The following is a 21,406-nucleotide window of genomic DNA, read 5'->3' as shown; positions in this document are numbered from 1 at the left end:
GGCTTCTCCGACATATCAGACCGGGTGCTGGAGACTGAGCTGCACATTTTGTAACACCAAAATTGGGATTCACCTTCAGAGACAGAGCCCTGCAGTCAGCGCTCGCAGAGCCACGGGGTCACTGGAGGCAGCTGGGGACTGCGAGGGAAAGACGCCTGCTTGCAGAGCAGGAAGAAGTCTCTATTGCTTCAAGCCCAACTCCAGCAAACCACACAATTACAGCTTCACTTTTATTAACTTGAAATCCACTTGCAACATTAACCTCAAAAAGAGTACGTTTAAAAAAAAAAAAAGGAAAAAAATTCATGCCTATTTCCAGCACTAATCAGAAACATGCACCAAAGAATAAAGACACTTTTCTTGTTTCTGTGTAATGGAGACTCTTTCCAAAGAAGCTGAACACAGCTAGACAAAAACTTCAACCCATGTGCACGGCTCCATTCTGGATCGAATATCTCTGGCAGCAAACTGAGCTTTTCACAGGGGTGGAGGCTGCCTCGGCTGTTCCCAAGGGGCACGAGTGACCGACTCGGGAGGGATCAATGCAGCTACTGCCCCGCAGGCACCGCAAGAAGCTCCGCACCTCGCCCTGCACCATCACCAGCTCGCTCACATCTGCGGGCACCGGACAGCTCTGCTCACCAGCACAGCACCGTTAACACAAGCAGAGCCACAAGTTCACACGTAGGAAAAAAACAGCCCAAGGCTGGATCAGAGAGCCCTCAAGGAAACCTCAGGAAAATTGGCATGAACAAAATGCAGACATTCCTCCTGCGTTACGCTTCTGGCAGGTGCCAAGTGCATTCTCACACTAATAAAACGCCCCAAAAGCTTGTGCTAATGATAAGAGACAGCAGAAGTTAAGCCTTGTGTTTTTTCCCCCGAAGTTCAAATGGTTTCCCCCAGCCAACAAGTGGGCTGCTGGACACAGCAAAGGGCTAAACGGGGAAAGGGCCTGGCCTGGCATTCGGTCATGAGACGGCGGGGGACCACCACTTCCACCTTCCATCGCATTTAGGCTTTGATTCAAGCTTTTAACCCCAACTGCAGCAACTCTCAGGAAATCAATTAACACAGCCACAGAACTCAAGGCCAGAGAAGATCAGTTAAAGCTGCCTTGCCTGACCCACGAACCCACATCACGCGTTTGTACCCAGACATCCTGAGTCATGCCCGGCTGATCACGCTCGAACTGAAGGTTTGGTTTGTCAGAGACATTCAACCTCTGTGTCAAGACTGAAACGCTGGAACAACCCCAGCTGCTTTGGTAGGGTGCTCAATACCTAAAACAGCCTTCAAATTGTGCAGGAACCATCCTCTTCCCTGGGAATTTGTTCTTAGCTGAGCAAACTCAATCCTCAGGTACTCAATCGACAGAAATATCAAGAGCATTTCACTGCTGGTTGTCATGGTCTGCTCTTTACTGTCCACAAAGCCCTAGACAGCTGATAGCCATTGAGAGATATGCTGGCCAACCATGAAAGCACAAAAAAATTAGTACAAGCAGTTTTTCTTATGAAAAAGCCTGTTAGTCATCATCTGTGATCCATCTGGTTGGAGCATTTCAGTAATCTGAAGTAATCTGACGGGGCAGCAGAAAGGATGCCACGTCACCACGCTGACATACCCGAGGATTTGTACAAATGTGTGTTTATAATGCAAGCATCCACACAGATTGGAAGGGACCGGCAAAAGCGGGTCTGTATATGTGCTGGCAGTTTTGCTGGTTTATGCAATTTTTTTCTATAGCAGCAGGATGAAAGAAAAAGAGTATAAAGGAACAAAAAACTGTTCTTGTGAAGCCATGCTGACTGGGAAAAGACCTTGTGTCTACTGTCAAGTCTAAAATCACTTCCAGTTCACTGTTCAAGTTAACCACATTTCCAAAGCGATGATGTCCCTCTAAATTTAACCTGTCTTCACCACTTTCCTCACCTGCAAGCAGTCTTTACCTTCTGAAACCCAAGAGAGGGAAGCAGCAGGACCTAAGAAGTACCGTAGTGTCCTCGTGGCCTTTTTGCTAAATGAGTGGGATTCGCAAGGCTATCTCAGAGCCTGCTCAGCCACCACAGAGCAGCTTGGGCCTGGTCCCTGTATTTGTGCAGAACCTGCAGCCTCCCAGCAGACGGGAGAGGGGGAAGGCACCGCAACTCATCCACGCTGTGGCCTTGCTCAAAGAAGGAAATAATCAACCTCTTACATTAACCAGCTGCCACAAGAGCTTCTGCAAGCTAAAAATGTGTTAGTTAATGATTACCTTTAATAGCACAAGAGTACCCGAGTGCCTGAATGGACGAGGGAGAGGGCTTAGCATGCAAAGCACTAAGCAAACAGAGAATGAAACAAATGATCGCTGCTCACCCCTTTCCCCTCGCGTTCCAAAAAACCCCAAACGTTTACAGCAGCCAGACTCATGCGTGTCCCGGACTTTCCCAGGTTCATCTGGCAATAGCCATTGATTAGTTGGAGAAAAACGCTGTCAGATTTAAAAGACGGGAAAGGAATTTTAAAACTGCAGTGTGGTATTTCCATATGGATCGAATACTCGCACCAAGACACCCCGCTGCTCTCCTCCCCGCAGGCCTGCAACGCTCTGGCCATGCAGGAAAACTGGTGCAAGCTTCCCACCCCTGCATCCGGCTCTCTGCTGTGCTCTAACATTGCTCCTTAGTGTGATAAAGCTGTGCAATGTGTTATTTTTTTGTGAGGGAGGGAAGAAATCATCCTTATTTAAGATTTTAAATCCATTTCTTGCCACCTTCTTGCAACACCAACGTAAATTTTATTTTCCTGCTGCACACACTGCTTTCCTGCTCTTATTTTAGACACACACAGGTCCCTAACTACTACTCCAGAGGGTCCCCTTGCAACAAGCATCCCTGGATTTATCATCGGAGCCCTGCAAGCCCGAGGCTGTCATCGGGATGTAATACAGACCCCTTCTGTTTGCCACACTCTGAAAAGCAAATGTTGATTTTTCCCAGAATGATGGGAGTGCATAAGGGAGAAAAGGCAGGAACAAAGAGGCAGTGGCTCACTGACCAAAGTGCTGCCGCCAGCAAAGGACGGAGGTGAAGGGTTCTCCTGAGCCAGGGTGACCAGTCGGGGTGAACAGCCGGGGTGCTCGGCCAGCAGGACTCCAGGAGCAGCCCTGCAGATTGCCCACCCTAAATGAGCAACTGCTCCTTCACAGCTGGAGGAGATAAGGGGCAGCCTTCACCAATTAGGTCTTCAGACCAGTATCTGCCTCTGGAGACACTGGGAGAAACTCAGCCAGGGATTTTGCTTAGATAAAAACACACAAGTCCAAGTCCCACTCCAGGCCTGTGCCCAAGCACCTTCTTTTCCACCTGGTCTGAGAGGTGCTCCGCTGCCGCTGTGTAATGTCCAGTCAAAGGCAACAGGCAGGTGAAGGAGCAGCCAAGTGACCACAGTCACTAAATCCCACTCCTCCCTAGCCAGAGCCTCAGACAGATACACAGGGTCACCATTCTCAACTGTCTGGCCACATGCTTGAGAATAAGGTGGGAAAAGCTGTAAGAGCACAAGCAAACTCTGGTCACTTTTCTCTCTGCATCAACCACCCACACCAACGTGCCGTGGGTTCCACCTGGAGCTGATTCAGCAAAGCATCCCTTACAGCAGCCTGAGCACACACTCAGCCATCTGGATCACTTCAGTAGGAGCCCCGTGATCTGCTGCTATTACACAGAACTGCCTGGAAGCCAGAAAACCCTACACCCAAACTGCAGCCCAGAAACCAGCTCCCTGGGTAGCCCCGCATAAGAAACTTCAGCTCAGATCGCAGCTGCCCCCTTGGGACAAACACCCCTGTTCTTTCACCTGTCTTTAACAACAACCCCAGCAGCATCCTGACGCTCTGCTTGTTTGAAAAGCAGCTGCCCCAGGAAGAAGACACGGAGGATGGCCGGGGAGGACCAGCTCGGCTGCAGGAACAAGCCACCAGCATGGCCAGGAGCCAGGAACCCTCTGCTGCTGCCACGACTCGGCGCACGTAACTCTCCTCCTCCACGTATCCTTTTCTCTGCTTTTAAAATGAAGTGTCAAACACTTTCCTCTGCTTATAGGAGCAGGAAGGATACATTATTTAATGTTTTTACATTTTAGCTGTACTGTAAGGGATGACTCAGGCGCTATCTATAGCTTCCAGAAGCAATGTCCACTGCCCTTAAATATCAGGGAAGAAGGGAAGTTACAATTTGAGACTACCATGAGGCCCTAGATACATATAATTGATTTTTTTCCCCCCTATAAAATCTGCCCAGAAGTAGCCAAGGCAATCCAATTTCATAAGCTAGTAACATTCTTTGAATGTTTTCCCTTGTATCTTACAATTATATTTAATAGTGGCTGTAGCAGGGAAATTGGAATAGAAGAGGACTTCAGCCAATTCTTAGGAAGTATTTGAGTGCCTAATGCTGCAGATCAGCTTACACCAGTTTGCAAAAGTGCCTTTATGAACAGTAGTGTGACTCCATCTCTATCTTGAGAGGGCCCGAACATCCCAAAAACAACGATGCTGCATTCCCAGTTCCCTCTTCCAAGTCCGACAGACCTGCAGAAAGACAGACCGCAGCCCCCAAGGCAGCTACACGAGCACTAGGGGCTGTGTCTGGGAGGCCTCAGCGGTGAGATTGAATTTCCTGTGAGCTCCCACCTCCCCCAGCTCTCATACAAAACATGTTTAAAGGCTCTCACAGAGGGGCTGGGTTCTGGGGAGCGCCCATCGCCCATACCAAGCCCCACATCTGTCGTGTCCTGCTGAGTAAAGCACACCCCCAGCACGAGAGCACTAACTTCAGACTTTTATTGATCGAAAACAAGACAAGGAAACAACCTATGTGTTAATATGTTATTAGCTTATCCTGTTAAAGCTTTGTCAGGGAGTAAATAAGTCTAGGCCCAACACAGAACTAGGCTCTCCTAGCCGTCGGCTCTGCAGAGAGGCCAAGGGAAAAGCACAGAGGGGGGCTCAGATAAATGCACCCCAGTTTTAGGAGCCCCCCACAATATCACCCTGACGGCATGCTCTCCTTCTAGGCCATGAGCAGACCCCGTGCAGCTCCTTTCTCTAAGGGGTTCCTGCGGCTGACAGCAAGGAGCGGGCTCTGGGAGGGAAGGGTAAAGCACCTGGCACCTGGGCACGGCTCAACCCTGGCGAAAGGCAGGGTGAAATCACTCCTGGCACAGGTGGAAACCATTTCAAAGCACCGAGCACTGCCTGCAGCTTCTGAGGATGCTTTTCTCTGATAGAAGAGGGCTCGCACAGAGACACAAAGCCTATTCTGTAGGTCTGCCTGAAAGGCAGCATTGTACACGGCCCGCTCGGTGTAATGGAGCCAGGCAGCAGAGGTCAAGGCAGAATCCCAAATTCCTTCCACAAGTCACTCACTACGAAGATACAAATTTTCAGCCTCCACTATGAAAATACTCAGCAAAAAAACACAGTTGCTGCTATTTAGGTGGCACAGATGTATGCCAAGCCCCCTCATCATGCAGAGGCCCCCAGCACAGCAAAATGCATGGACCTGCAGCACATGCAATGAAATGGGCTGTGCGTGACCTGCCACAGATCATTTTGAACCATTTCCAGGCATTTTGGGTTGGAGAGGAGGTGCAGGTTATTAGTCTGAAGGGAGCCAAGTGAATAGCAATCCTGTCTGAACCCACTTCATCTCCAGGGATGGGAAGATTTACTTCGTTTTCACCTCCTTTGCCTAACCAGCAGTGGGATGAAGCATGTGAGAAGAACTGAAAGGCAGGGGATTATAATTCAGAGCTCCCCTGGGCTCTGGGCAGTGTGGCAGTGAGGGCTGGAGCACACCACGATGCCCATCTGCCTCATGCCATGGGCTTGGCACACACACGGGCTGCTGCTGGCCATACCTGGAAGGGTTTTCCCTGCCTGGAAGCTCAGGTCACCGCCACTGACCAGTAAACCACTGCCAGAGTTTATTGGGCAAGCTGGCTTTCCACAAGCCTCACCCTTTTGATGTCTCTGGAGATGACTCCAAGACCTCCAAGCCCAACCCTGCCCCAGCCCTTGGCTTCCCCTGGGGGAGCATCACCCCGGGAGCACGCTCCAGCGTCCCCAGGCAGTCCTAACCGCGGGATCGACCAGGGGAGGATGCTCTGGGGGGGCTGGAATTCCAGCCTTATCTCCAGGGGCTGAGATCACAGGGAGAAAATGTTTCTGTGTTGTCTCAGCCAGTTTCCTGCTGGCATCCCTCTTCCTCTCCACAAAAGCACCTCTTTGTGAACACTTCTGGAGCCAGAAAGTGCTGTTCACTGGTACAGACTAAACAGATTTACCAGTTCTGAGACTCGGGACCTGCAGCAGTGCCTCTCCTTAACGTGGCACAGCTGTGCGTCGGCCAGGTGAACAGGACCAGCCCCAGCCCAGAGGGATGCTGCCACGCGCGACACAAAGCAGCCACCTCCTGCACGGCTGCCAACCAGTAGCCACGTGCTTTAGCCCTGTGGAGGAAGGATGCCTGCTCTGTAGGATGACAACCAGAAGTCTGAGCAGGCCTGGGTTTGACTCCTCTCTCTGCCGAAGATGCTTGGAGCCCCAGGCAGCACCTGCCTGAGCGTTTATAGACATAACATTTGAGCAAGAGCCCCAGACACCCTTCACAGAGCAGAAACAGGCACTGCAGCTGCTGATCCAACTCCACCCCGAGATGGAGATGGAAGATAGGGTGGTCAGCCCCACAGCCCCCGGCTGGGGAGAGTCTGCAGGGACCGGCTCTGATCCAGAGCTGCTTTTAGATGGATGAACTTAGGCAAAACTAAATTCAACCTCGGACTTTTCCCAGCCTCAGTCCCCTGTAATATAGCAGATTGTCTCTTTTTGAGCTTTATGATCAATGTATGAAAGACTCGGGACTTAAATTTACAGTAATAATCACCCCTTGGGTTATCTGACAGTCATTAGACAAGGAGCAGAGGCAGGATATCTGATTATGCCCTAAGCTGGCCTCACTAACTGAATGGAACAACTTCTTTCTCCGTAGCTCACTTTCCTCAGCAGTGAGGTGGCCATAACCACATTTCCTACACAGACAATCTGTGAGGTGCCTCCCCCGGACACTCGGGAAGGCTTTGGGAGCAGCGGGGAAAGGCGATGCTTATTCACAGTGCTCCAGGCCCTCCGCAGGGCTCTGCACCAGGGACAAGCAGGGAGCACGGCCCGTGCTAGCGAAGGCTCATGCTCCAGGGGACCATAAGGAATGGCCACATCTCTCCCCTCCAGGGGGACCTGTCACCACTTGGGCCCCAAGTGCCCTGTGTGTAACCTCCAGGGCGCTGGGCATCTGCCACCACCAGCTTATTCCATAAATGAAGGAATTAAAAACAAACAAAAACCAGCTGAACCAGTGTTTAATCTCGCAAAGATTATGACACAATTTGAAAAGCAGCTGAAGCTGTTGAGCACCCAAAACACAGGTTTTTCCTTGGTTCATAGGCTTATTTTGCCCACAATCCACAGGCAATAGGGTTTGGATGCCTCCAGAATACTCTGAGGGACTTTGCTAAGGCAGTTTTTAACCCAAAACCTGATTTCTCAGCTGTGCTTTGACCTAAGGATGGGTGCATCATTCATAAACTATCTGAAATGTGAAATACAGTGTTATAAAAGACAAAGATGATCCCATTCTGGGATGAAATGCTAGTACGTTAGAAAATATTAGAATTCAAATAAATCCCAATACACTGGAAATGTACAAAAACCACCCAAATAGGATGCGGTGCAATTCAGCAAGGACCAGCACAGAAGTCTAACCCACATCCTTGATGCCCTCAAGCCAGTGGCTGCAGGAGGTTCCTATGAAAGATTCAGATCTTGCGTGGGCTGAATCACCAGATTTTATCAGCAGCAGCTACAGAAATAGCTGAGGGTGACAAGTTCTCCAAGCAGGTGCTTGCAGGGAGGTGGGATGGAGCCGACTGCAAATCGAGGTGTGGGAGGCTGTCAGAGCCCTGTGAGAGAGGGCTGGCAGCATCCAGGCTGGCTTCCTCTGCCCCAGGAGCAGAAATTCACCTTGCAGAAGCTGCGAATTCAAGCTGCTCCCTCTGCAAACCTCCAATGCTGTGCACTGGATCCTCAACGTGAAAAGCCACCAGGTGCCAGGCAGAGCAGGTCTGCTTCCAGAGCCTGTTGCACTTAATCAGACTGTCTGCCTGGGGTCCTACCACACGCTCAGGCTTCCCTCCTGTGTAAGAAACCAGGACAGAGCAGCTACAAGAAGAGCCAGAAAGCCTGACCCCGTGCTGCACGCCTGGCAGCAGCCTGCTCGCTCCCAGCAGACCCGTAAGGCTGATACCTCCAGAGCCTGCACATCCCTGCAGCCCTATGAGCACAGAGCCTCCTGGAAACACCCAGACATTCCCCATCAAACAGAGCCAACAGGAGGCCCTCCAGGTTGTGTTAATAAGCCCCGATTTTGCCACGAAACCAAGAGCTCCTTGGAATCGGACAACACGCCGTGTGCCACCTGCTCAGCTCCACATGACTGCCAGGTATCGGCTTAGAGGGAAACACAAACAAACCCACCCCTGCATGCCTCCGAGAAATTCAAACAAGGTCATCTCCAGATGGCAGGCAGGAGGGCACAGAACAGCCGGGGTAAAGCAGCCACCCCGGTGCCAGCAGCCCAGAGCCAGAAGCGAGAAGGAGGAAAGGCGCAGCTCACCGGCACGCATCTCAGCAGCCTCCTCTCCACGTGCAGCCACAGCTTACTGCCACGCTGAGCACAAGGTGTCTGAACACCAGCTCTCCCCCTCTCCTAACCCTCTGTGCTCCATCCAGTGGTACCTTTTGCAACAAAAAATGCTCGTTCAAAGAACACGCAACTCCTGGTCCTGAAGGGCCTGACCTAAGAAACCTGTGTGTTTTTTTTTTCTTTTTTTTTTTTTTCAGTAGTCATTTTTGCTGTCCAGCTGAGAAGAATTAAAACCAACATTCTAGGGTATATTAAAGGCAGCACAATTCACATGTTTAGGGGCCTGGGCTCTGTCTGGCAAGTACAAAGAGAGCCCTGTGTCCTCTACCTGTGCTGCAATTATACAAGGGAAGCTCCGAAGACATCCCTACAAACTGTTTATGGCTCCTGTGCTAGTGATGGGAAAGCTGAACTCCGATGCAGATGTTTAACCTTGCTGTGAAGTGTTCTAAGAGCAGAAATCATCAATAAAAGCTTCTGTCTCTGCTCACAAGAACTCAAACTCCCTCCCCATCAGACTACCTGTAATAACACAAATACAACTGTGAAATAATCCAGGTGCTACTTGTATAGCTGTTACCTCCTCAGAGGGTATCACAGCTCTCTTCCTCCATCCCACCCAGTATGACCCAGTAAAACTTCTAGGTATTCTGATTCGTTTTTGCACACCTCGCTAAAGAATTTGCTTGCCTTTGTCTTGATGTTTTTCTCTTGCGTACTTACAAGAGTTCACACCTCTCCTCTACCTGCCCCAGAGCTGAGCAGCTTTGGCCCAGCAGCCCACAGCACCTGGTTCGCTTCCTGCCCCCAGGCTCCCTGCCTTCAGGGCAAGTTAAGAACACACTGCAGAAATGATAAAAATATCCGTAAACCCCCCACAATCAAGGCTTAGAGCGAAGAACAGCGTGTCCTGGATCTCACCCACATGCCCGGAGCATCAGAGGAGTGAACACGCTCGGTTTGTCCGGAAAGTTTCTGTTTCTTCCTTCACTGCTCCTCATCCCAGAGCTGCATCTTCCATGGCTGCATCCTCCCCCCCTGCTCTGCCAGACCTGGCCCTCGCTCCTGCCCCTGCATGCTCTTCCCCCCCCCCAAAAATTGTATGGTACTCAGGGCCAGCCAGCACCACTTTTAGTTTGCCATTCCCTGCCTCATGCTCCCGTCATCCCTGCCCTGCAGGAGGGGGGCTCACGGAGGAGCTTCACACACAGAAGTGTCCCCAGGGCAGGGGATGAGGACACTTGACCTTTACCCAGGACTAAGGTCAGGTTTTCCTCCCAGGGGCTACAGCTGTGTCCCACATCAATCTTCCAGCTCCTTGCTTCCCAGTATACAGAGCTGCCAACCCTCCTCCTGTGCTACTAACCCTGCCGACAGCATCCCACAAGAGTCCCACTAGCGAACAGGAGCAGTTTGTGAAAGGATCTAATACAGATGCCTCCCATAATAAGCACCCAGCACATTACCACAGGAGGTTTTTCTGGCCTATATCCATTCCTGGGTGCTCCTGTACTTATATTCATGCCCCAAAGGGCATAAGAGGCTCAGTAAAATCTGAACATTAATCCTGACAGATTATGAAACAGCATCTTAACCATTCCTTCTCCATCACAGCTTAAGCGCAGGGCTCTTGTTATTCCATGATTATCTTAAAGAAGTCAGAAAAACCAACCAAAAAAAAAAAACACAAAAAAACAAACCAACAATTCAGCTATCCTCTCCTCTGCCACCCACCTCCCCCATATCCCCAAAATCATGGCATTTATTAGAAAACCTCACTGCCTGATGCTGATTCCCAGGACAGGGGCTGACACGGGCAGCAGAGCAGCTCTGCTGTGCAGGAGCGCTCGAAGCCTTTGCAGATAGATCGAAGGCAGGACAGCTGAGCTCATCCTCCATACCCTGAGCTGCAGAAATCAGCTGTCGGATTATTTCACATCACTGTTCAGAGGTTTATCTGACAAAAAAATCCGCTCCGGGAAATAAATCCCAGCCTCGTGTTGCAGCTGCCAAAGGGGAAGGGAGAGACCACCCAAGCCATGACATCCCCTTACAACCGTGCAGCACCAACAGCCTTCCCCTGCTCAGATGTGGGACTTGCCAACTAAAGCACCTCACTTGTCAGTACAGCAATTTGAGAAAACGTTTACAGATGCAACTGAATGACAATTAATGTCAAAGGACAATTAGCTACAGCAATGTCAGCCCTTTGGGCTGCGAAAGTCTGATCTATTCAGTAAATACTCAACACTTCCCAGAGCTGTAACCTACCCACTGAAAACATATAAAAACAGGCATTTGAAATCAAAGGGTAGGAGGCAGTGGTTTTGGTACAGCTTGGGCACAACTCAAACTCACATCTCTGTGTTATGCCCGATTTGATAAAAACACGCTCTTAAACACGTGAAGGCAGGACACCAGAGGGGAAAAATCTCTTCATGCGGCAAACAGGGCTGTGAGAACACATAACAAAGGTCCGATTTTAAGGATTTCCTGGTGCTTCTAGCAATTGACTTCAGATAAAAGCAATACAGCACACGTGACTCCCTTTATTGTTAGGACACTGAAGATCAGGGAGGTCAGAAAGCTTCCCCAAAGCAAAGCAGAGGACGGGGAGAGCCGCAGCATTTCGGGAACAGCAGCAACATCAGATTTCCAAACTCCAAGTTAATGAATAGTGTTTCAGCCTCACTGATTTTAAAAAACAGTTGCTTTTGATTTTAAAGATTGAAAGTCATCTTGGAGGGGAAAAATGGCAATCAAATATTAGGAAGCAAAGCCCTCGGACAGCCCCGGAGCATGCCAGCCCCAGAGAAGATGGGTGTTCCCCCCATCCGAGCCGGTGCAGGACACTTGTTCCTCATGTGAGCGCGTGCTCTTCATGCCCACATCTGTATCCTTCCTGCAGGCAAACCAAAGCCTCCAGCCGTGTTAACTCACAGCTTTTCATCGGCCCTAAACTCACTTGAATAAATCCCTGCAACCTCCCATGGTCTATCACGTGCAGCTCCTTTGTCCTGACTTGTAACTCGCCGAGATCTGTTATTTTTCTCAGCAACTTTTCTCTGTACATGTCCAGGCACTTGCAACTCGGCTGCTGAGTCATTCAACAACAGCTCTTGGCTGTAATTGCCGAGGGCATCTTGTACTCATTTCCTTTGTTTATTCTGTGCATTATATAAGGCTATAGACAATCCCCATTTCCCTTGATAACAGCAAAAATAAACTCGCACCCAGGGGCTGCTCTTGAAGATTAGGACTCCAGCTTGCTCCCCAAGCAGGCATGCTCAGGGTTTCTCCAGCACTGCTGCTGCAGCCTGCAAAGGGACGTGGCTCCAGTCCCTCCGAGCAGAGGACACCACACCAGGGACCCGCTGCATCTCCGGCAGCTGATTTGGGTTCAGCCCCACGGCCACAGCAGGATCTGATCTCTTCCCAGGGAAGGTGGGTCTGGTTCCTCTGCTCACTGGCCCCACCGAACGCCGTCTCCCCCTGGGAACCAGAGCCCGAACTTTGCTGTTCCCTCAGTCCCCAGAATAGCAAAACTCCCACACCAGGAAATTATGGACTTTCTCGAGCATTACCACGACCTTTTTTATTTCCATTATGCTTTTAACTGACTCCTCCCTCTACACTCCTTCTCTAAACAAACCTCCAAGCTGCACAAAGTGCTTCCTGTAAATAATACTCATCTGGCATGGACAAGGGGCCGGGGGGGGAAGAAAAAAATAAAACCCTTCTGCTGCTACTTGCAGCTTGCAACAGCCTCTCCAGTTCAACTCCCATCTGGGAGCCTCGGAGGCAGTGCCATGTTGGAGGGGAAGGAAGGGACAGTTGCATGCTCTGGACAGCAGATCTGAAGCTGCCCTCCCCAGAATGAAAAGCTCAGGTCAGAGGTAACTTGTACCGTGCTTCAGACTGCAGTAACACAATGCTAACTCAGTACTAACACTCAAGCAATAACTTCACAGTGAGCCCCTTCTGCCCAGGGGGGGCCTTCTGTTCATCACTGTTGTGCTCTCGAATCAGGCGGGAAGCTGCAGAGCTGGGTCTCAGCACTGGCACAGCGCATGGTGTATCACATCCAGGGATGAGGCAGGGCTGGTGAGCATCACCCCTACAGACAGATCCCACCTTCCCCCGCATGTCCCAGGGAGCTTAGAAAAAGAAAGTGGAGACTGCACAGCTATCTAACGTGTTAAAGCTTCACAAGCTACACTTCCCTCCACTGCAATACAAAGTCCTCTGCTATTCCACAGACTTTGCCCCGGATCTGGGTCTGGCCTTAAGCGGCAAAAGCCATCACCGCTCTGGCACGTGCTAAAAGCAGGCATGTAGGAGGCACGGTAACGCCATGCAGAAAGCTCTGCTCACTATCTTGTACGAGCAGCACCGCTCCCTAAGGGCTTTCCTTGCCTCACAGCAAGCAGTGCCTGGGCAGAGGGGAGCCAACACTGAGCCTCCACCAGTTTGAGCTGTGGCCAGGTGCAACTTCTGCACTGGTCAGCAGCAGGGAAGGGAGCAGGAGCTGCACACAGGCCAAGGGCAAGTCCAGGAGCATGCCAACAGTGATGGAAGTGCAGGAGGAAAGAAGGGGATGTCTTTAGCTCCCGTTTCCTTGTCACTTGTGCACTTGCTTGCCATGAGCTCTCCATGGAATTACTCTGCAGCATTTCCTCATTGCACATGGCACTTCTTGTCCTTGCTCAGCCCAAGCAGCACTGAAGATGAATGGTACTCTGCAAGAACAATTTCTCACCCCATCAGGCCCTGGACAGCTTTCTTCTTTCTACATGTCACAATTTCTTACGTGGCTTTCTCACCAGGCTGGATTCCCCTGCTTCTGAACTTTCCTAGCAGTCGTTGGGATGTTTTGCTACCCGAAGCAAAGCTCCAGCACTGCCCGTACACGCAGCCAAACCTGGCAGTGGCAGAGCACCCAGCCCAACCCGTCACGCTGATCCTGCCACCCCAGCACTGTGTGACACTGCCATTGGAGAACCGTTCTCCTAACATCGCATCAATCATCTCAAGCCATCAGAAACATGACTGCAATACAGGGCGTGTTGACACCTACAGCAATATATTCTGTCGGCATATGAGTACAATATAACAATTGTGCTTTGTGATTGAACATCCCACATCTGCGTTTCATTTTTTGCAGCAAGCAAGCAGAGAGGTGAGTTTCCCAGGACGGACGCCAGGTGCCATCAACAGCTCTCGTATCTGCTGAGCCCCAGAAAGGCACGGTGAAGCCTCAAAGGCTGCTGAGAGGATGCTGAGGGTCTGTCCAAGCACCAAGGTGCTTTGCCCCTTAGAGACACCAAGAATTTGTAGGACTCTAGGGAAAATTCCAACATTATTAACAAAAGAGGAGGACAGGTACATTGAAAATCTAATTCTCTAATGCATACCTTCTCCATTTTAGAAATAATCAAAGTACTCAAAGGTTTTTGGACGTTAACCTCATAGTGCAAACCTGCTATTGAGAAATCTGGAGGCGTGGGGATGGACAGAGACGTGCATTTTCACCCTAGACCCCTGCAGCACTCAGCCTGGTGGTAGCCCTTCTCTCCAGGAGCCTCTGAATGCTGCTGTAGCTCATACAACGCCAGGGCAGCAGCCAGCAGGGATGTCAAAGGCCACATCCAGCCATCACACAGTGAAGGGAAGTGGCTCAGGCAGGGACGGAGCAGCAACTGGCGTGATGGGATGGATCAAGTAGTAAAAAAATAAATAAATGAAGGGGGCTGGGGAAGAAAGCCCACCAGGCAGACCGTGTAAACATGACAAGGCACCGAGGCTGTTGTTTACTGGTTGGAAAATGTGAGTGTGAGGCATGGACTAATTGGAGATGCAGTTCCTAAAACAATAAGCAAGTGTTTGCCATACAGAAACTGGATCGTGCCTGTTTTCTCTTTTGTTTGGGGATTTAAAGCAAGAATAGGGGGCTGTGGACATTTGGTATCAGCCAGCTTTCACACAGATCTGACTTATGGCTTCTTTTAAGTCCACGCAGCTGACCAAGCCAACCTGTAGACCTTTCAGCATCCTGAAAACAAGATACAAAGCCCTTTGTGCACCAGCCTCCTGCTATTCTTGGATTATCTATAAAGTTCATTTTGTAGTCCTTATTTTCCTTCCTGTTACGTCAGTAACACAAGGTATCACAATGCCCACACAAAACCCAGTAATGCACAACTTGTAAAGCCTTAAGTTTTGAAGGTGATGTTAGGACTGGCACTCCTGGGGAAGTTCACCCCATGGTGGCACTGCCAGTGCCATCATCCCATCCTCTCCCAGCTTTCCTCCTGCCCCTTCAGGTCTCCAGCATTTGCATTGACTTGACAAGTGCTTCAGCTCTGCTACTGGAGGAAAAGGCAAGAAGCCAGCTTGGGCTTCACTGCTCTGCCCATTCTCTGGGTGCAGGGGATTTTTGTTGCTCCTGCCGTTCTGCAGAACCCTTCCCAAAGGCTGATGCATTTCCCTCACTGCAGGGTATTTGCACAAGCACTACGCAGATGTGTCAGTGACAGCAGCACCTGCTCCTTCACCAGTTCCCTGCTGAAAAACTGCAAAGTGCTTCGGTCTCGATACGCAGAGGCTGAACACTTCCTTGCAACAGACGCACCAGGAATGTGCTCCAGTGCATCGGGCACAAGGCAGCTTTGTTTCATCCAGGGATAACAAGTGGAAATGGTGCGAGAGGACAGTTCGTTCAGCTGACCTGGCAGAGGCGTTGCTTGCACCGAATTCAGGTTCCAAGCGATAGGTTTGAACGGCCGCAGACTGAGGATGCAGCTTCCTCTGGCTGATGGCAAATCCCCAGTGCAGTCATTTATTTATGATAGCTTGTTGGCCCAGCAACGCAGCTTTTGGAGACTAAGAGCTATCCGTGAGTTTGAGCTCAAGGAAATGGCTTTTTACATATTTCAAAACAAAATATTGAAAGTTTCTGTTAAAAAAATGACAATTTAAATTAAATCGATGTTTTTGTTGGATCCAAGCTCTATTTTTTTTCCTTGATACTACAGCTCGATCAAGGAACTACAAAAAAAATAATCAACCTGAACAACCTCGCTCATTTTTCCATGGCTTAAACAAACAAAATGCCACTTGGCTCTGAGTACACCGGGTCCGGTTCAGGAGAGAACAATGGGGCTCTGCAAGCCCCGTGTCATCTCTGCCACACCTAGCAGCTTTTATGACAGCGAGGTTAAAAGCCACGGGGGGAATTACACCGGGCCTCTCACGTGCAGCGTCAGCCTGGAAAAGATTCCCTCTCGAATTTTCCCAGCCATCTCAGCTGTACTCAGGACCCTCTCAGCAGGCGCCTGCCCAGCCACAACCCCTGATGCTTGCTTTTGGGGGGACCAAGCCCACCCACTGCCCTTCACTGTGCTTTGGAGAGCTCCTGCATTTCCTGCCAGATGATCTCTTGCTGCGCTGCACATCCCTGGGCTATCCCAGCTGCTGTGCTCTGCAGCGCTCCCATCCCCACCGAGAGCTGCGCTTGCCTGGAGGCGGCTGCCCGGTGCTTTGAGGACGTGGCTCTGGCAGCGGGCACCGAGCAGCTGGCGTTGGGCACTTTTAGTTGGAGCTCAAGGTCACCCACGTGTCCCTGGAAGGGCACCGCAGCTGTTTGCTATCTTCAGCCATACAGTAAAGCAGATTTATCAGGGCCTCGTCTTCAGTCCCTTGCCTTCCTGCACTGGGTGCACATACCCCAGCACAAGCAGGGAAGTGTTTGATGGATCACAATCCTGACCTGCCCTCCTAACACCCGTACCAGCTGCTGACTTGGACCAGAGCTGCAGGCAGTCAGCATCTACAGAACACCAGGTGGTATCAGCACCAAGGCAACACAACAGGGCTGCACTAAAGTGGGGGGGCCTAGGACACTAAAAACCATCCCGTGGGACGATGGAACTCTTTCCACAGCACATCCCAGTCTAGCTAATGCCAACCACCCTAGTTTGCCTTATATCCTATTGTCCATGTTTTATAGGGAATCTGTTTGAGTCATGATGAGGGGGAAAAAAAAAATCCCGAATTCTAATGCAACCATCAGGTCAGTTCCCTCTGTTACTTCTGCATTTTTCCCTATAACCTTAGCTCATATACAAGCAGTTATTTCTAAATACGTGCCTTACCAATAAATTAGGACTTGATAGTTAAGGTAAGGGTGGGTCACATATGGAAGTTCTGCAGCTACTGCAATTAGTGCAACCCTTATTTCAGCATATGCCAACTTACAAACCTGAAACTGTAAGCAGTCTTTGGCTAAAACAGTTTGCATCATCCTTGAAATGCCTATAAAATACTGTGGCATTTGTCATGAATCCTGTCTGTTGCTTCTTTGGCAATGCAGCTGTGCTTGAGTAATGGAAAATGAGAATCCAAAAACCCTTTAAAAAATAATATTTCAGGACAACTAAAATAACTCAGAAGAAACTCTCCTTTCCTCAAGCATCTGAAATAATAGACATCCCTAAAGCAAACATTTAGGAGTTGGCTTCAGCAGTGGTTATTGCTCATTTCTAACTTGCTGTGTAAAATCCCTTTTTTGCCCTCTTCTCTCCTCTTGCCAGGAAGTTCCAGAAAAGAGCTGTGGGCTGAGCTCCAGTGCCTGCAGCTACAGCACAAAGGTCTGAACCTCTCGTTATCAGTAAGAGGTAAAGCATCCGAAGGCGAGCGCTATCCCAACCGCACCTATATGGCATGTGCTCAAGAGTTGTAGCAGATGGGTAATGATTTCCCCTGAAGGTCTTCAGCAAAGGTAAACCTCGCCTGGGGTGGGGAACAGCCTGCTCACAGAGCACACCACAAAGTGTTGCTGTGTTAACAGAGGACGACAGGGCTGGAGCTTCAGCCCCACGAAGTCGTGAAATCTTCTGGTTAGGTTCACTGGAAGCTGGTCCACCACATAAATTCAGAATATATGGAAGAGGCAAGGAAGGGATGCTCCCTAACCTCAAAAAGGGGTTGAGGAAGTTAATTGTTTCTTTTGTCCCAACTTTAGGGCAGTTTCTCAGCAAGGCAATGAGTTTCCAGGCTGTCAAGGCTGCCAGCACAGTGTTTGAGAAGTGAGGCTTTGTATTGAGAACTTGCTCGTCTGTCATCTCCCTGCTTTCTCCATCCGTAGAAAGCCTGGAGGCTCTGCAGCTCTCTGTACCCTCTTACTTGTCTCTTTGATTCCAAATGAATTTCCCCAAAGCAAGTCACCGCTGTTGCTCCCCGATTTGTAAAACCACCAGATTTACAGGATAAGGAGGGCTGGCTCTGCCCGGCACGCAGGTGGCAGCTCTCCAAAGGCCTCTGTGGCGCAGTGGGTGATTCACCAAGTGCCTTCCTTCCCTGTGAGCCAGGGGAGGTAAAGCCCCAGCTCAGCACAACGAGGAATTGCACGACCAGAAGCAGAGCCTTTGCAACATACACATCAGAGCTGCTTACAAGAGCTGCCTGTGCTTTAGGACACTGGTCACAGTGTAATTGTGCTGTTGTTTTAACTGGTTAGTGCAACTCTTCCCTTCCTTTTTTCCGTAAATAGCTGCCACGTACCAAATCAAAACTCCAGGCAAACAGCGTTTCCAAAATACGATTGCAGTCCCTTTCTGAATTAAAGGTACTGACCAGATGTCAGTTGATCTTCATTGCAACACAAAGCTAACATGGATTTGGACACTGAGCAGAGACACGATTATCTCAAGGGCTTTGCGGTGCCACAGCTTCACTCCAGCACAATTAGCCCAAAGCAAACAAAGCAATTAAGGAACACACAGCTTCATCCGTGAGAAGCTTTAATTTCAGGTCACAATACCAACAGCTTTTTCTTCAGCCCCCCAGCTACCCCCACACCTGTTCCTGCACTGCTCTTGTCTGCTCCAGGGCCTCTTCAGCCACTGTGAGCACCTCAGGAGGCCTGTACAAACAACAGCTTTCCCTAGGTGCAACTCGTCACCATTAACACCAACTTTAATCTATTACAACATGTTAATAACCATTCTTAGCTCTTCCCCTGGTTTCCGGCACAAACGCCCTAAGAAAACCTCCCTGGCAGTCCATTCAGCCACTTGGGTAAGAGAAATATACCGCGGGGAAATGCTACTGACTGTAACAAACAGGCAGCAGCACCACATGAGGGTTTCTGAGCACAGCCACCAGCTCCACTGAGTCCCGCGGGCTGTTACGTGGCTCCGGTGACCGCCATGCAGCAACGGCCCAGACGCATGACTCAGGACAGAGGCCAGCACGATGACACCGTGTTCCTGAATCAGACAGGGTGAAGCCAGGGCAGAATGGGGCTTGCAGAGCAGAGTCATGGGCTGGAAGCCGGAGCTGAACAGAAATGAGCTGCAGAGCCAAATCCTGCACCCGGCAGAGCTGCCAGAGGGCACCGCACAGGGCGAGCCACGGACCTGTTACAGGGCACACGTCCGTGCTGTCATGCACCAGCCACCTCTCGGGGCTGCTGGCAAGACTTCACAGAAAGCTCAGAGAAAAAGCTGGCAGCCGTGGCTGCTCGCTCCCAGGTCAGCTGGGGAGGAAGGAGCCTGAGTGAGCCTCAGGAAGCCAAGGGCATGGAGCCCTCACCTGGCAGGGCAAAACGGCAAAGCTGGGGTGAGGAGGAGGAGGAGGGAGAATCCCGTGGTGGCTGGGGGTCCCAGTTATTCTGCATGGGGCAGCCGGGAGCCCTGCCAGCCCTGAGGCTGGTGTCACAAGCAATGGCACTGTCCCGTTTTATTTTCAGGCTGCCACTCAGCACAGGAGCCAGCCTTGTACTGGCCCAGGTGCTTTCTGAACAACAAGCTCCGTGCCACGACAGCTGAGTTTTGGCTCGCACAAGCTGCTTCCTTGGATTTGTTTTGCTTTTTAAGCCTTTTCTACTCATCAACGAGGTTTGTTTATACACAGCAAAGAAGGCCCCTTTCTCCAGTACAGAGCCACTTGGGGGGAGAGGGGCTCGTGCAAGCTGTACTTCAGTTTTTAAACTTTCTTCTTTTCCCAGTACAGACCCGAAGGGAGAGAGGCGAGAGGAGAGAGGCGCAGCGGGGCGGCCGCTTGCTCACCTGAATACGAAGATTTCCTCATGCTGTTCCTTCGAGCAGCTCATAAGAAGGACAGCCAGCGCCGGGACGGCTCCGCCAGCTGTCCCCGGGGTGCTGTGCCACGGGCTCAGTCCTTTTGTTCGCGCAGGCAGGGACGGGGAGGAGACGCGCACGCCGCCACCGCATCCACGCGTGCGGCTGCAGCCGAGGGGCAGCCCAGCGCTCCCATTAATTAGCGCGCACCTTGCCTAATCACGCACTCAGTTATGGGCTGTTCCAACTCTCCCGGCACCGGCAGGGGTAGAGCGGGGCTCAGCCTCCCCGGCGGCTGCACGTTATCGCCTCGGAAAACAAAGGGGATCTGGGGGTTACCGCTGCCGACGGCCAGCCCTGGAAAACGCGGTGCAGCCGGTCAGCGCGGCGGCGGGAGAAGAAAGGGAATTTCACGCCTCCGGCCCGGCACACCCCACAGCTTTGACTCGGCCCTCGGCTGCCAAAACAGCTCAGGTCAGCGCTGTTCTCAAGCCTGGCAGTTCCCAGCTCAAAGTGCGCGAGCGGCCCGTCAGCGCCCAGCAGCGCAAACCCCTCTCCCCTCGCTCAGCCCAGGCCTAAAGGGCTCACTCAGGGCTGCGAGCGGAGGGAGAGGCTCCTGCAGGCTCACGCCGCGGGGAGAGCTCCGCACGAGCCCCGGATCAAACAACTGGCTTCCCAATGCACGGGGATCTGGCATCCCCCCCACCTTCCCCTGCTATTATTCGGGGAAGGGGAGGCTCCACGTGAAATTCCTCCCGTGCCTCAGCACACGGGGCTGCGGGGAGAGCAGGCGTGCTCCGGCTCGGTCCCTGGTGAAACGCCTGCTGGACAATTAGTGACACAAACGCAGTAAAGCTGGGGGCCTTATTAACACCGACAGGAAGGAGCAGCAAATTAAGGCTAGCGATGACTAAAGGCACACTGAAGTGCAGGAAGAGGGATGGGGCTGATCACAGCAAAGATTTCCCCTGCCTGGGAGATGAGTCACCCACAGAGGCGCAGAGCCTGAGTCCCGGCCACGTGAGACGCTTCCACCAGCTAAAAGGCAGGGGTTGCTATGAAGAGGGATTTGGTCTGCTCCCCCTTTCTTTCTTTTTGTAGTTTTGGACTTCTCCGTAGTAGAAGAACCATTTTGAACCCCAGCCCTAACGCTGGCATCCTCCAGGGACAGAGAAACAGCGGACGGTTTGCAAGGTTACAGTCCCATCTGTATTTGTTACCATTTCTCAGCCACAGACGATCACCTCTATAATAGATATGGGAAAAAAAGAACTGTCTGAACCTCTCTTGGTCATTTAAAATGAAATTTGAAGACCAGCTGAAATTGCTGGGGCAGCCAGCGCTGAGCACACAGGCTTTGCAGTGAAACAGCTCAGGAGCACCCACATGTTCCTGGGGTGCCAGCAGCAGCAACCCTATCGCTGCTGCATGACCGTGTTGAATTACCGCAGCACTGCGGTCCCAGCAGGGAGATTTTCACAGAGTTCTGTCATCACAAAAACTTTCGAACCACCAAAGCCTTTGTTACTTAAGTAAACATATCTCTAAGCCCATAGTAACAATATATTACCCTTTCCA

The 21,406-nt window shown here is 51.0% G+C and overlaps 1 protein-coding gene across 4 annotated transcripts in view; it reads right to left on the bottom strand.

The window, feature by feature from the left end:
- The window catches only part of SEPTIN9 (septin 9), a 174,274-nt gene extending 153,606 nt beyond the window's left edge, over window positions 1–20,668 (bottom strand). Inside the window, exon 1 of one of the 4 annotated variants that reach the window (XM_035561910.1) lies at window positions 19,817–20,668. In XM_035561910.1, coding sequence (XP_035417803.1) covers window positions 19,817–19,838 — 22 coding nt within the window. In that variant the 5' untranslated portion in view covers window positions 19,839–20,668. Of the gene's footprint in view, window positions 1–11,712; window positions 11,842–19,816 lie in introns of those variants that run through there. The other 3 variants (XM_035561913.2, XM_050714360.1, XM_050714359.1) reach the window with 3 other exon arrangements.
- Window positions 20,669–21,406: the final 738 nt, after the last annotated feature.

The sequence above is a fragment of the Cygnus atratus genome, chromosome 18 (genome assembly GCF_013377495.2).
Source record: "Cygnus atratus isolate AKBS03 ecotype Queensland, Australia chromosome 18, CAtr_DNAZoo_HiC_assembly, whole genome shotgun sequence".
Lineage (NCBI taxonomy): Eukaryota > Metazoa > Chordata > Aves > Anseriformes > Anatidae > Cygnus > Cygnus atratus.
The sequence above is the reverse complement of the archived record's forward strand: the minus strand, read 5'-3'. Positions and strand labels throughout refer to the sequence as shown.